This window comes from Hydra viridissima, unplaced genomic scaffold (assembly GCF_058129835.1).
Source record: "Hydra viridissima isolate aposymbiotic clone 2 unplaced genomic scaffold, HvirCarnegie_v1 scaffold_9, whole genome shotgun sequence".
Taxonomy (NCBI): domain Eukaryota; kingdom Metazoa; phylum Cnidaria; class Hydrozoa; order Anthoathecata; family Hydridae; genus Hydra; species Hydra viridissima.
The window spans coordinates 11338996-11354202 of record NW_028324308.1 but is presented as its reverse complement, the minus strand read 5'-3'; the positions used below and the strand labels follow the sequence as shown (position 1 = coordinate 11354202).

The 15207-nt window shown below is 30.1% G+C and overlaps 1 protein-coding gene and 1 long non-coding RNA gene across 2 annotated transcripts; both read right to left on the bottom strand.

Annotated features, from left to right (window-relative positions):
• Positions 1 to 1027: 1027 nt before the first annotated feature.
• LOC149884028 (uncharacterized) lies at positions 1028 to 1292 on the bottom strand. Its single transcript, XR_016455493.1, has 2 exons — positions 1243 to 1292; positions 1028 to 1160 (listed from the first exon to the last, which is right to left on the bottom strand). It is a non-coding gene; the product is annotated as an uncharacterized LOC149884028 (long non-coding RNA).
• Positions 1293 to 2522: 1230 nt separating this feature from the next.
• LOC145201496 (E3 SUMO-protein ligase ZBED1-like) lies at positions 2523 to 3638 on the bottom strand. Its single transcript, XM_090097344.1, has 2 exons — positions 3198 to 3638; positions 2523 to 2992 (listed from the first exon to the last, which is right to left on the bottom strand). The coding sequence occupies exons 1-2, from the start codon at positions 3564 to 3566 to the stop codon at positions 2675 to 2677; spliced, it is 687 nt and encodes a 228-aa protein (XP_089953470.1). The 5' UTR covers positions 3567 to 3638; the 3' UTR covers positions 2523 to 2674.
• Positions 3639 to 15207: the final 11569 nt, after the last annotated feature.

Below are 15207 nucleotides of genomic sequence, written 5' to 3'. Positions count from 1 at the left end.
TAAGTTTAACTAATAGAGATAAACTATACATACATATATATATATATATATATATATATATATATATATATATATATATATATATATATATATATATATATATATATATATATATATATATAATAACTTGTCGCTTTTTGGTAAAGTTTAAATGACCGTGATAAACTTCTTTAGTAGAAAAGGAACCGGAAAATACATAATTTGAATTTTCAGAAATTTTTAAAAAGAAGTACTAGTGAGTATGTAAAATGCGTTTGCTGCAATGACAAAATGATTGTTTAGCAATAAATTATTTTCTTCAGACAAATTAGTTCTTTAAAAGAAAAGCCTCTTTTACCACGTTTTGTATCCCAAAAGATAATTTAAGTGAAGTTTTAATGGTTCTAGTTGAAGTATTTTCAGAAGATATTAAATTGTGAATAGCCACTTAAACATTAACTTAATCGTGGAAAAACGAAGGATGATAAGGTAATATGAAATACTATGATATTAGCGACGATATTAAATTGTATAGAATTAGTTTAAGCTCCATCCCGAGAAAAAAAACCCGGCTAATCCTGTTAAGTACTTAATAAGTTTCCTTCTAAAACTTAGTAAGTTCCTAACGAGTACTTACTAGGAACTTAGTAGGATTAGCAAGTTTTAGTATACTAAAACTTGCTAATCCTACTAAGTGTCCTACTAAAACTTGCTAATCCTAATATGAAATTAACTAAAAAACTATTAACTTAACTATTAACTAAAACTATACTTTTAGTTAATAGATTAGTTAATAGTTTTTTCAGTTAATTTCATATTTTATTTAGGTTTTATTGAATTACTTGAGTAAAGATTTCATATTTATATTAGCAGAGTTATTTTTCAAGAAATATGTATGTTTAAGTAAAAATGTAAATATAATTATTTTTCAGATTTTACTTAAACATAGATAATTCTTGAAAAAATAACCCAACAAATCTAATTTAACTAGTTGCCTTAGCAATGAGGACGCTTATTTATAAAACAACAATAAAAATAACAAATAATAAAGTGTTAGGTTGTTTAACTTAAACATTTAGAAAAATACAATAAATAGCAATGGTCAGTTCTTTTGGTAATTTCGCAGGTGCCAGTGGAATAATTGCACCCATAAGATTTGTCTTGATCTTTTATAACTGTATCTATAACAAAATTTTAAAAAATATTAACGTAATTCAACAACTTAATAACATATTTTCCAATAAAAACGCATTTTTAACTCACCATAAATTTAGAATGATGAAAAGGTTTCATTATCATTTCTCCATAGCTATAAAAATTAAAAATATAAGTGTATATATATATATATATATATATATATATATATATATATATATATATATATATATATATATATATATATATATATATATATATATATATATATATATATACACACACACACACACACACACATATTTGGGTTTTAAACATTACATAATTACATTGTTAGGGTTGTTTTTTTAAAAAATTTTATGTTAGTGAAAATTGCAGTAGAAACTTATTTGAAAACCAGTTTTAACAAATTACAAAAAAAAAGTTGTTAGGTTGTTTACCTATCTTTTAAAAAAGTAAAATGAACAATGGTCATGACCAACGAATAACTTTCTACATAACTGTAGGTATGACAATTTTTTACAGGGGCCAATTAAATTCCACTCAGAATATCTCAACTGTCTTCATCTTTTATTCGACCATACCTGTATTTACATTGAAATATTTAAAAATATTATTGTAACTTGATGTAATTGTAATAAAATATATTTTATAAAATAAGAATTTATTTAACCTAATTTTGGAATTTTGAATAGCTTTTCATTATCTTTTCTTTAATATTATTTAAATCACAAAATGTAAATGCTATTAAAAAACAAAAATGTTTAAAATAAAAATTCATATTTGAATTATGAACTTTTTCAATCAATTTAATTTTTAAAAAAGGAAAATTTTATTTACAGTTATCCAAAAACATTTAATAGTTGTATCAAAAATAAAAATATTTATGTATATGTATATACATACACTCAAAACATTATTTACATATACATATATATATATGCATATACATATATATATATATATATATATATATGCATATACATATATATATATATATATATATATATATATATATATATATATATATATATATATATATATATATATGTATATGCATATACATACACTCAAAACATTACTAGTTCCTCATTTAAATTCAATATGATTAATGAATAATTATGCATAAGTACATTACATATAAAGAAACAGAAAAAAAAAATTGTTACCTGAAATTGATTGATTGTACGTGGTTTGAGAACTAAACATAATGTAAATTTGTGTGTGTGTGTGTGTGTGTGTGTGTGTGTGTGTATATATATATATATATATATATATATATTAGGGCTTGCATGCGATTAAAATTTTTAATCGCAATTAATCGCACGATTAAATTTTTTGATTATAATTAATCGCGCGATTAATCGAACATTATAATTTAAATAAATAAAGGAAACAAACAGGAAAAGTTTTTTAAATCATTTGATCTATTTGCATGCAAATGATAAAACATCATAAAAAAGTTCTAATTATAGTTTATATTGTTTCTAATACAACCAATAAAAATAAAATATTTTAAAAACTTGAAACAAAAAATTTCTTAAAGCCAGTCTTTTAAACATAATAACATGTTCAATGAATCTGGCAGCAGAGATGATCTGTGCTTGTCTGCAATGAATCCAGCGGTTGAAAACAGTCTTTCGCATGGAACTGTAGTCGCTGGAACTGACAAATATTTCTTTGCGATTGTTGCTAATCGAGGATATGAACCTTGATGTAGCTTCCACCACTGAAGAGGATCTGAATCCATTTCGGCGCAGGGTTCTTTTCGATATCGACTCACTTCATCTTCACTTGGGGAATCAACTTCATCCAGATCTGGTAGATTGAATGCCATTTTAAAATTTTTTGCTGATGGCTGTTGCAAAATAATTATTCAAATATTACCATAAATAAAGCATATAGATGTTATCTAACTATTTCAATTAATATTATAGTACTCATAGAGTTTTATCTATCATTAAAACGATTATTTTAATAAATGCAATTTTGAATCTATTATTATGTCATTAGAATAATTCAATAAAAAAACAATATCAAATTTATTACTACAAAATGCTCACCTCTTTTGGTTCTTGTTCTATTGATACTGGTCTGAGGTCTGGAACAGATTCAAGAAGCTTCGATAATCTCTGCCAGACATTTGATCTTTCATTTGAAGCTATAAACGATAAATTTTTAAATCTTGAATCCAATGCTGACGAGATTTGCAACCAACTATCATTCGAAAAACCATTAAATCTGCGCTCCATTTCATTTACAAATTTTTCTTTAAATAGCGCGATGTAACGAGGATCATCATCTTGAATAACCATTTCACGTGATAAGTGGCATATAATTGGTAAAACCACCGAACTAGATACGTATTTATTACCACCTAACAATTCTGAAGCCACTTTGCATGGTTGCAAAACATCAGCAATTTTCTCCATTTTTTCCCACTCTCTTTCTGTCAAAGTCTGTAAGTAATGGTTTTGCTCATCAAGTGTTACTGTGATGGCTTTTTTATGTTTCTGAAAAATGAAATTCATAAACGTCATCTGCAGATGACGTTTATGAATTTCATTAGTCATGACCAGGGCATACTAAAATAACAGGCCTCCTAATCGCGCAACGGCTCGAAAAATGTGGAGGCTGATGTAGCGGCAAAAGTTGCTTAGAATAAGAATAAGTTGTATCCATATCAAGACTTAAAAATGCCCAGAAAATGTTGTGTTACTGGTTGTAATTCTAACTATGACTCAGTAAAGAATAAGACAACAACTTTCAGATTACCTAGGGATCCTGAAGAGCGCCAGAGATGGATTAAAGCAATACCAAGAGAGAATATACCAGACAGTTATGACAGTAGTTTGTGCAAAACATTTTCCATCAAACTTCCAAGTTGTTAAAGTAAAAGGAAGAGAAAGACCTCGAGATCCGCCTAGTGTATTTGAATTATTACCAAAGAGTTTAGTGCCAACTCCTCCACCAGCAAAAAGAAGAACAACGAAAGCTGAAAGCTCTGTAAGATCAGTGACAATATTGACTCATTTGAAATTTTTTGCAATTCGTTATCTCAAGGAAGACTTAATGATTAAATATTTTATTATACTTGTTTGAATAGATGTTGTATTCAATCAAAAGAGCATGAAAACAAATCTGGTATTAATAAATTTTATCTAATAGTATTTAATGACCTATCATATGAAGCCTATCATGCTGGAGTTAGATGCACTGTTACCTCGTTAGTTAAAAATCGTATTCATAAATTCAAATGTTGGTCACAAGTTCACGAGGCATTACAATATTTGACATCTTTTGAAAAGTCAGAAAAGAAAACCATTTTACTTCAACAAGTTGAATGCATGAGTAATATGAACTCAAGTAATATTCTTGAGCAAAAATATTCACCTGAAGTTATTATTTGAGCTTTTGAGTACTTTGCACTGTCACGCAGCTTATATAATCAATTGAGAAATGATTTTCAACTTCCTAGTATTGCTACCCTAACTCATATAACTTCAAAAGTTTCAAACATTGATGATAATGCTTTTATTTGTAGTATTTTTTCAAAACTCAACAATGGTCAAAAACAATGTATACTGTTAATATATGAAGTTTATATTAAACCTATGCTCACTTATCATGGAGGACAGTTGTTTGGTAAAGCAGTAAACGACGAATCAAATCTTGCAAAAACTGTATTGGCTTTCATGATTACATGTTTTTATGGGGGACCAAAATTTTTAATTAAAATGTTACCAGTAAACAATTTAGACTCAGATTTTCTATATGATCAAACTATTATCCTAATTGACCAAATTAAGAAGGCTAAAGGAAAAGTTATTGCTATAATTAATGATAATAACAGAGTAAATCAAGCATTTTTCAAACGATTTGATTGCTTATATCCATGGTTAACAACTGATGGCATTTTTTTACTTTTTGATTTTGTGCATTTATTGAAGTGTATACGAAATAATTGGATAGCTGAGAAGTCTGGTGAAATTGAGTTTAGTTATAGTGGAAAAACCTATACTGTTAAATGGGATCACATTAAAAAGCTTCAAAAGTTGGAAGATGGTGAGCTGGTTAAAATGTCTAAGCTGACTTATGTTGCTGCTAACCCAAGACCAATTGAGAGACAAAATGTTAATATATGTTTGAAAGTATTTTGTGAAGAGACTATAAATGCATTAAAGTGTCATCAAGGTATGAAAGATGATGATATTGAAGGAACTATTATTTTCTTAACTAAGGTGGTTCAGTTTTGAAAAATAGTCAACGTAAAAAGTCCATCTGAAGGAATCCACTTGAAAGACCACTTACGAGATCCTATATCATCAGTTGACGATTTATGGCTTAATGATTTAATTGAGTTTTCTGGAATGCTAAAGTCAACAATGATTCAAGGAAAGAGAATTAAAAGTATAACCATGGACACAAGCAATGCATTATACCAAACATGTAATGGTTTAGTTGAATTAAGTAAACATTTGTTAAACAATTCTCATATGTATGTATTGCTTGGGAATTTTGCAACAGATCCCATAGAAAGAGCATTTGGAAAACTCAGACAAGGTAGTGGGGGAACTTATTTTATAAATACACAACAAGTAATTGAAAAGTGGAATATCAGCAAAACCAAACTAGTTCTTCAGAAATTTATTAACATTTCGAGTGTTGCTGTTTTGTCTGGCCATGCCTGTGATGGCTGTTTTCATAAACTTTCAGAGGATGAGTGTGAGATGTTTAATCATTTACATGAACTTTTAGATCAACTTCCATTTGATATTAAGTCATCAATAGTTTACATAGCAGGATATGTTTCTAGAAACAAGAATGAAGGTGATGATGATACTTTTTTGCATTATGGTACCTATGGAAATTTTACATCTGCCTTAGACCGTGGTGGCCTAAAAATACCCAACGATACATATTGTGAATGGGTATTCTTGAGTTATGTTAGCACATCAAGCTTTTGTAGATATTCTATGTCCTGTTTATTTATGGATATTGCTTGTACTTACGATTTCACCAAAATTACTAGAAACCATTGTCATATTCTTACAAACATTTTATTTAACAATTATTGCTATATACATTCACCTGCATCAGACAAGGAAACCAAAGTTAAAGCTTATAACTGTTATGTTAGCTTTTGTTAATAAATATACTATACAAAGCTTGCATTTTAATTTTAGATGATATTTTGTTTAAAAATTGGTAATTTATATTTTACTTTTAAACTCTTGCTGTCAATATTTCAATGTACTTAAAAACATAAAGTTTTATTTCCATTTATTAATAACAGTTGTTTTTGAACTAATTTTTTCAAAACTATCATTTCTGTTTTATAAACGTTTTTGTAATAAAAATATCGACTTCTTTATTAGACCACAAAAAATTAGCCTTAGACTTGGCCTTATATTAGTTCTTCTTATCCTTTGTCTTTTATTTAATCAGGTCGTACTTTTTGAGTAAGACTTAAATAAGCAATATCTTTACATTAATTTTTAAATAAATATTTAAACTTAAGAAATCTAATAGTTAATAACAATCTAATAGTTATAATAATATTAATATTTATAATTAATAAAAATCTAATAGTTAAATCTAATAGCTAAGCGCATCAAAACAAAAAACATCGGCCTCCACATTTTTCGAGCCGTTGCGCGATTAGGAGGCCTGTTATTTTAGTACGCCCTGGTCATGACCAATGCCTGCCAACTCCCGATAAAATAGTGTAATTTTAAGCGCAAGGCATTATGGGATGTCTTGCGGGACCAAATAATCTTAATAAAACGCAACTTAATGAAATATACCAACTTTTGCATTAATCACACTTTAATATACTTTTGTAGTGATATAAAAAGATATATTTGTAACACAGCTTTTGCACAAATTTTAAAAATCACATATCACTTTATTCGTTTCTTATTAGTTTATTTATATATTCCCTATTTAGATACCGATGATACTGAGAAAAACAACAACTTTATTAAGAAATATGTTTTTTTGAAAAATAACTTAAAAATAAAATTAAGAATGTATAATACGAGCCAACTTTTCTTTACATTTCTTGTTTCTTGGTGCCATATCTCGATTATAAAACTTTATAAAATAAGATATTCTCATGTAAACAAAGTTTCTAATTAGATTTTCTTTCAGGTGAAAGGCATGATCAACATGTTCGTTATGAAGATATGTAAAATTGCAATCCCTTTTTATTATTTCAATAATTTGTTGCATAATATTTCTTTTAGTTAATAAAATTTTCATTTGTGTTAGAAAGACAGTTTCCATTTCGTGAAGCAAGTTTTGCAAAAAAGAATCAGCATTAGATAAATTACTTTCACTTGGTGTCAAACTTGAAAGAACTTGAATACATTTTTGACAGATTTGAACTTTCTTTATCAAATAATCAGCAATTGATTTCAAAACCTCTTTAACTGAGTGTGAGAAAACTAAATCATTTGAAACATTTGGTAATACACAAGGTTCTAATTTTTTTTTTAGTAATGCAGATGGCTGTTTGAAAATCAGTTGTTCATTTGTTGAGATTTGGTTCTCAAGTACTATGTTGGTAATTGAGTCAATTGTTACTGCAACAGAGAAGTCTGACTCTGGGAGACAATTACTGTTAGAATCAGATTGTTCTATTGAAAGGAGTACTAACACATTTTGATAAGCTGATTTGAATTGCAATGCTGTTGGTCTGTCATTCCAACCTCCTTTACTTCTTATTAATGCAAAGAAATTCTCTACACAGTCCTGATTAAACTGAGCTGTACAAACATAAAATAAATCCTCATAAAGCAATTCATTTGTGAGACAAATAATATTAGAAATAGTGACATCTAAACCCCAATGGCTAGATATACCTTTTTGACTGTGAGCACCACAAAAATGCCACCCCTTGATCCAAACTCTCAAATCTTCAAGCTGTTGTATAAACTTATTATTTAGAGTTAAAGCAGAGCGTGTTGGTTTGTCTGCTGTTGGTTTACGAGAATTCAGTATGTCAAACAAAATATCCATATTTTTAATAAAAAAGGCTGTAGGCAAAACATTTTCAGGCAATAGTTTGACAGAAGCATATACATTCAAAGCAGTTGCAACTTGAGTACTAAATATTTGTGTTGCCAACTTAACTCGCATGGCCAATTGTGGTCCTGGATCTAAATGACGATCAGTCAATTTTGGAACAAGTCGGACAGCATTAAGCTTGTCCAAATTATAGAGTTCTTGCAGATGCTTCCATGAGATTATCTTACCATCAGATAAAATGTCATGTCGTATTAAATTATTTCTGACATTTTTTATTAGATGTGGTGGATTAAATATTATATATACATTTGCTCCTGTAGTTGGATGTGAAATATTTTGTTTTAATAATGAAAATCCAAGAAATTTGAGAGCTCTAATTTTACTTGAGCTTTGATCACAAACAAGACATCTTACAGTTAAACCTATTGTATGTAGATTAATCATAGCATTATGTACTATCCTAGCTAAATTGGTTGAACACATGGAATTGTTACTATAAAAATAAGCAATTGGTTGTTTCCACTTTGTTGATAACCCGCGGACCATCAATACAAGAACTTGGTTCACTGGTTTGCCATTAGATAGAATTCCAATAACCTTATCACTGTTTTTGTCATAATCAAGATGTTGCTTTAAAGACATTTCATCAAAAACAAGGCTACAGTTTCGTTCCACTTTTGTCATGGTGTCTACTCTCATTTTTAGTAAAGCTATAACCTTATTGGAAAATCCAGGTTCAAGTCTTCCAAAAGATTTTTCAAGAAACATTAAAATCGTGCTTCTAGCAGGTAATGAAAAAACTCTTCTTAGCATTTTGAAAGCTTGTGGACTGCGATACATAATCCTCAAAGCTAAAAGTTTATCTTTAACAGTCCAACGTTTTCCTTTTTTAACACGGTTATTCATACGTAATTGACTTTTAAAAAATTTTAGTTGTATGTTTGTTAAAAACTTTTTAGATAAATTGATAATGTGCTCTATTGAACCATCACACTTTTTTAAGACTTTTTGCTTTAACTTTAGGCTCTCTAACTTTTTTTTAAGTCGACAAATCTTTACTTGAGATAACAGATACTTCTAAAAGAAGTTTTGAGAGCTGTTACATTACTTGTACTAATAGTTTCAACTTCATTGCATTGCATAAATTCAACTTTATTGTTGACTTCTTTTTTTGGTATTTTATCTTGTAAATGGAGTCTGATTCTTGGTTGTTTTCTTTTTAAATTTAAAGAATGGTTGATTAGGAAAATTAAAAATTGTTGGTACAGCAGTTACCAGTGCTCTTTTACTACCATTATTGGCAAGATAGTATTGGGAAGAATCAAAATGTTCACTGCAAATAGTATAGTTAAGATTAAGTTCTTTGCAAGACTTTCTATCGAGATCTTGACGACGACAATTACGAACCCAAATTTTGCATCTAAAATGTAGATTAAACCTAATTAATTTGGTGAAATTATCTGCCCCATATTATACATGTATATTTTATATTTCAAAATATTCTAAGTTAGACAGTATTTTATAAGTCTCTTTAAAATTTGGATATACAAGTTCCCTTAAAATTTGGATATACAAGTTCCTTTATAAATTTGATCTGATTATTAGTTACTCACCTATTTTCGTCCTTTGGAAATCTAAAAAAAGATATTATTTCCAACATTCTTTCCACGCTTGTTTACACAATTGATGGCTGAACAAAAGGCTGGCATATTTAATATTATAAGTGTGTCTATAGAATTATTTTATATATATAAAGTAAACAACAACAGTGCTTCACAAAATATTGTTTAGAATATGGTCCCGCAAGACATCCCATAATGCAATTTACAGACAATTACACTTAAATATATGGATTTTTAGCCGAGTTGGCAGGCATTGGTCATGACTAATGGGAAACTTAATAAGGGCCTGTTTATATGGAAAGCGGGCTGGCTCGGCAAACGAGCCAGCCCGTTTGCCGAGATATCGACGTCATCAATATTTTAACTTAATTTTATTTTGCGTTTATATGAATAAACGAGCTGGCCCGGATCAATGATATATTAAAAATAACTAGATGTCTAACTTTCGCGTATTTTTTGAAGCAAAAATCGGCCATTATGGGGGGCAAATTTAACAAATCAAAAGCTTCGTATTTGTTTTGTTTTGATAAATAGCGTAAAGATTTTGCCCCCCATAATGGCCGATTTTTGCTTCACTTTTTCTTATACCGATTTACGGCAGTTAGACATCTACAGCTATTCCACGACCGTCTCACAAAAAATGATAAAATTAAACCAACCCAATATAGATAATACTATATATCAGTAGAAAGCTCGACTTCTCCTCTTTCAGAAAATATATAGCTTATTATAGTATGCCGCTATTATAAAAAATAACATGGGCTGAAACAGAAGGTAAAAGTAGGCGTTTTTGCAATAATTTAATTCATTTTTAATCACCAAAGTTAAATTGAACCTGTAAAAAATTCAAAACTGTCTTGCTCATTGCAATAAGGTTTTTAGCTGCACTAATCATTCCTACTTATGATAAAAACATACTTATTGCCATACGAATTCAGAATACCATTTGTTTTAATCAAATGCTATTACCACTATTGTCACGCTGTGACATGTCACGCTGTGACAATTAGGGTACCAATCGTTTTATTTCTTAGACAACCAGTAAAACTTAGGGTTTCAAAAATCCAGCGCAATGAGAACTCAATCTAGTACATCTAAAAAAATACTAACATGTTTAAAAAAGTAATTAGCTCAAGTTATTTTTAGAATCTTTTTATGTCACGGCGTGACGTCACGGCGTGACAATTTTTTAACAACATTTAAAACAAAATTTAAAACTGCTAAACTGAAACCACAATTGAGTTTTTATCAACTTTAAGGACCCAGATTACTGAGCAGCCTACTTTCTTTTACATCATCTACAAAAACTACAAATTACAGGTATGTTTTGCATAGGCAACATTTGGAGGATGAATGCTCAGCTATCCTTGAGGCTCTCTTTTGAGATACATAGAGCCTCTCTAAGGGATAACTGTAACTCCATTGAGCCTTAGATGTAATACGTGCATCTCCATAACTAATGTGTTGCCTTTTTTTTAATCTTTCAAGGGTTTAACATGCCTCTTACTCATGCTGAGCGTCAAAAGAAATATCGTGAAAGACAGTTAGAAAAGTTTGGCAAAAAAGTAGTTAAAGAAAAAGAATCAAAAAAAAGAAAAGAAAGAAGACTCGCTAATTTGGAGGCTGAACGAGAAAAAGAAAGGCAGCGAAAGAGAAAGAGCAGACAAAAAATAGCAGAATCAAAATCTGTAGCTGTTACATCACCCCCTTACAAATCTGCTAGCACTCTTGGAAAAGCTGTTAAGAGAGCCGAGTCAGCACTACCAAAATCACCCAGAAAGAGGGCTAAAGTTGTACAAAAACTTTTAACAAAAATGAATGAAATCCCAAGCCCAGAAAAAATAATTAGTAAAAATGCATTAGATGCTTTAACTGTAAAATTGGTTCTTGATTTTTACCAGCGTGATGATATATCCCGTCAAGCACCCGGTAAAAGAGACACCATTGTGGTGAGATTAAAGAACAAGAAAGAAACTGTGCAAAAACGTCATTTGTATATGAATGTTAATGAAGCTTATGCTGTTTTTAAAAGTGATTATCCTGAAGAATCAGTCGGAAAATCAAAGTTTGCTAGTTTACGCCCACCACATGTGCTTTTGTCTAGTTCAATGTCAAGAAACGTTTGTTGCTGTCAACAGCATCAAAATATAATTCTTATCCTTGAAGCCTTGCACAAGTTTGATTCAAATTTTCCATTGTATTCACATAAATTTCCTCTAAGCATTGTATGTGATGGTGAAAAAGACATTTGTTATAATAATATGTGTACCACATGTAAAAATGCTGCAAAGTTTCATAATCTATTTCTTTTGAATGAAATTGACAAGAATAAATGCATTACATGGTACCAATGGGAAAAAGTTGCAGAAGGTAATGGAAAGGAATATATTAAAAAAATTGAAAAAAAGGGAAGAGTTGATGATCTTTACAGCAGCTTTTCAAAATCTTTACCTTCATTTCTTTGGCATTATTTTATTAAACAGAAACAATCAATTACATATCGTGATCATAAGGTCCAACTTCAAAGTAATCAAGACACAGCCGTTCTTCAAGTGGATTTTGCTGAAAATTTTTCAACTTTGTGGCAAGATGAAGTGCAGTCAGCACATTGGCACAAGAAGCAAGTTACTGTTTTTACTGCTGTATTTTGGTACCAAAATTCATGCTCATCAGCTGTCATAGTTTCAGATGATTTAAGCCATTCAAAAGAATCTATTCTTGTATTTGTTCATAGTTTATTATCTAAGCATATTGAATCAAGTGTTAAAATACTACAGGTTTGGACAGACGGCCCAAGCAATCAATTTAAAAATCGTTTTATTGCATCAGCAATACCCTGGTTGGAAGAACAGCATGGTTTAAAATTATTCTGGAACTTTTTCGCTGCTTCTCATGGGAAAGGACCAGTAGATGCTATTGGTGGGACCGTTAAAAGAATAGCAACGCAAAAAATAATCCAGAGAAAATGTATGATAACTGATGCCATAACTTTTCATGAAGCTGTTAAAAATGAGACTAATTTCAATGTCTATTTTGTTTCTATGGAAGATATTATAAATACAATAAAAAAATTTAAAATTGATGAGTTATTTACAAAAGCACCAGCAAAACCAGGAATATTTGCAGCGCACCTAATTCAAAACAATAATGGTAAAATAGAAATGCGACCCTATTCAAGTGCCAAGTATTTAGTGAAACAACTTACGTCTTCAGACGAAATCACCAAAAAACTTTAAAACGTTGTATATATGACAGCAATATAATATGGACGCGATTTGACACTGATATAGTATGGGCGTGTTCGGCAGATTGCTATGTAAAAACTATTTTTATGAAGATGTAATTATATATTTGTCTAATACTTCTCTATTTAGTTTTAAATTTATTAAAAACAGCCCATTTACCTGGTTTATAATTACCCAAATGTGTCTGGTCACGCTGTGACGTCACGCTGTGACGTTTACCACTAGTTAATTAAAGGTGCACCTGTTTGAAATTTAATTAAATAAATGTTATTTAGCTATAAAACTTGTAAGAGTAATGTCTAAACTTTTTGTTTAATGCCAAGTTAATAATTCAGTTCATCTATATTAGCTGAATCGCGATGTTGATCTAAAAACTAAAAAACAGTGAGAGAATTTTGGTCACGCTGTGACGTTTTATATTTTCTCGCATGAATAAGAGGCTAATATATCCACCCTAATTTTTTTTCTTTTTTTTTGTAGCACTTTTTACGAGCTAACAAAATAGCAAAAAAAAATTCTTTTTATATATATTTAATAATAAAATATTGAAGGCTAAAGGCAAAAAAAAAGACGGTTGTCACGCTGTGACGGTCGTGGAATTGCTCTCTAGTTATTCTTAATATATCATTGGCCCGGATAGCGATCCGGGCTAGTTCGTTTATTCATATAAACGCAAAATAAAGTTAAGTTGCAATAAGGACGACGCACAGTGGGACGAAATCCTGATTTTGTGGCCAAAATTCCCAAATTACCTACATAAGGGTTTTCGAGGTCGCTGATTACGAATCTGAGGTCAGATTTAAAAAAATCAAAATGGCGGCTCCAATATGGCGGCCAAAACTGTTCATACGTTGAAAAAACGAAATCTCATGTAGTTTGGTTTTCGAGGTCATTGCTAATGATTCAGGAGTTAAGTTAGAGCAAAAACATTGCAAAATTTTTTTCAAATTTATACTATTAATAAAAAAACAGAAATTTGCAATTTCAAAATTATTATTTTTTTTTAAATTGGTAAAAGATTAAGTCACATATATGTAAAAAATTGTTTCTTTAATCCTAGTAACAAAAATCACGTATGTCATATTCATCAATGTTCGAATCATTCGATTCGGAATCTGATGTTGAACCACTTGTATCTGAATCGAAATCGTTCCTTGTCTCTTGTCTGGTGACTTCAGGTTGTTTTAACAATTGTATAGTTTCTTGATGTAGAGATTTTACCGGTCTCTGGGGCAATTTCCTGATGCTCGAGAGAAATGGATCTGATGTTAATAAGAGCCTATTTAAAATGTCTCTCATATTCGATTCTCTTGAGCATTTTCTTGAATGATGTAATCTGAAGTTTTTAATGTCCTTATTGCGTGACTCTTGGGCATCTTCAGAAAGTTGTCCAATCGGTAAAAGGGCATACTTTACAATTTCTGCTCCATGGATCAGTAATTTATGTACAGATGTAGGCATGTAATACCACGGATATAAGCAACAAATAAATGGGCGGTATTTACACAATAGTCTTTGAATTTTTCATCATCTATATCAAACCCGCTCGAAATTACCTGCAAAATAACATGAAATCGGTGAATTAATTTTTCATCGACTCCTGTTATTTCAGCAGATATAGCAGCATTTTGAAAAAAGCGGCGCGCTGTATTTCCATCGTTAGAGCTTCCATATCCTGGCTTTGGTCGATCAACAATAAGCCCCAGTTTTATCCTAAATTGAGTCTGTATTTCTTCCTTACGTATTTTCACATTCTTTTTATCTTCCTCTCGACGAGCTTGCCACTTTTCAGTTGTTAGCTTATACGACAGATGCAAACAGCACTCGAAAAAACGAATCCATGCATGCAATGTAGATATGCCAAATCTTAAATTATCTGTTGTAATGTCCATTTTTATAATGTTGTTGATGTCATTAAATTCTTTAGAGGAAGCTTTGCACAGGAAGCAGCGTTGTGTAGAAGTGGTACCAGTTACTGCATTACAGACTTTACCGTCTATCATCGTAAATGACATACAATAAGTTACTGAAATGGATTTTCCATTTTGTTCATTAGCATATGGTGCAAGACCCTCAATCTGCAGTTCAATGTCGGTAACTTCTTTCAATGTTGACTGTACATCTTCATGTACAAACTGCAATCGTATTGGTCTGCAGAATCGCGGAGATGATGG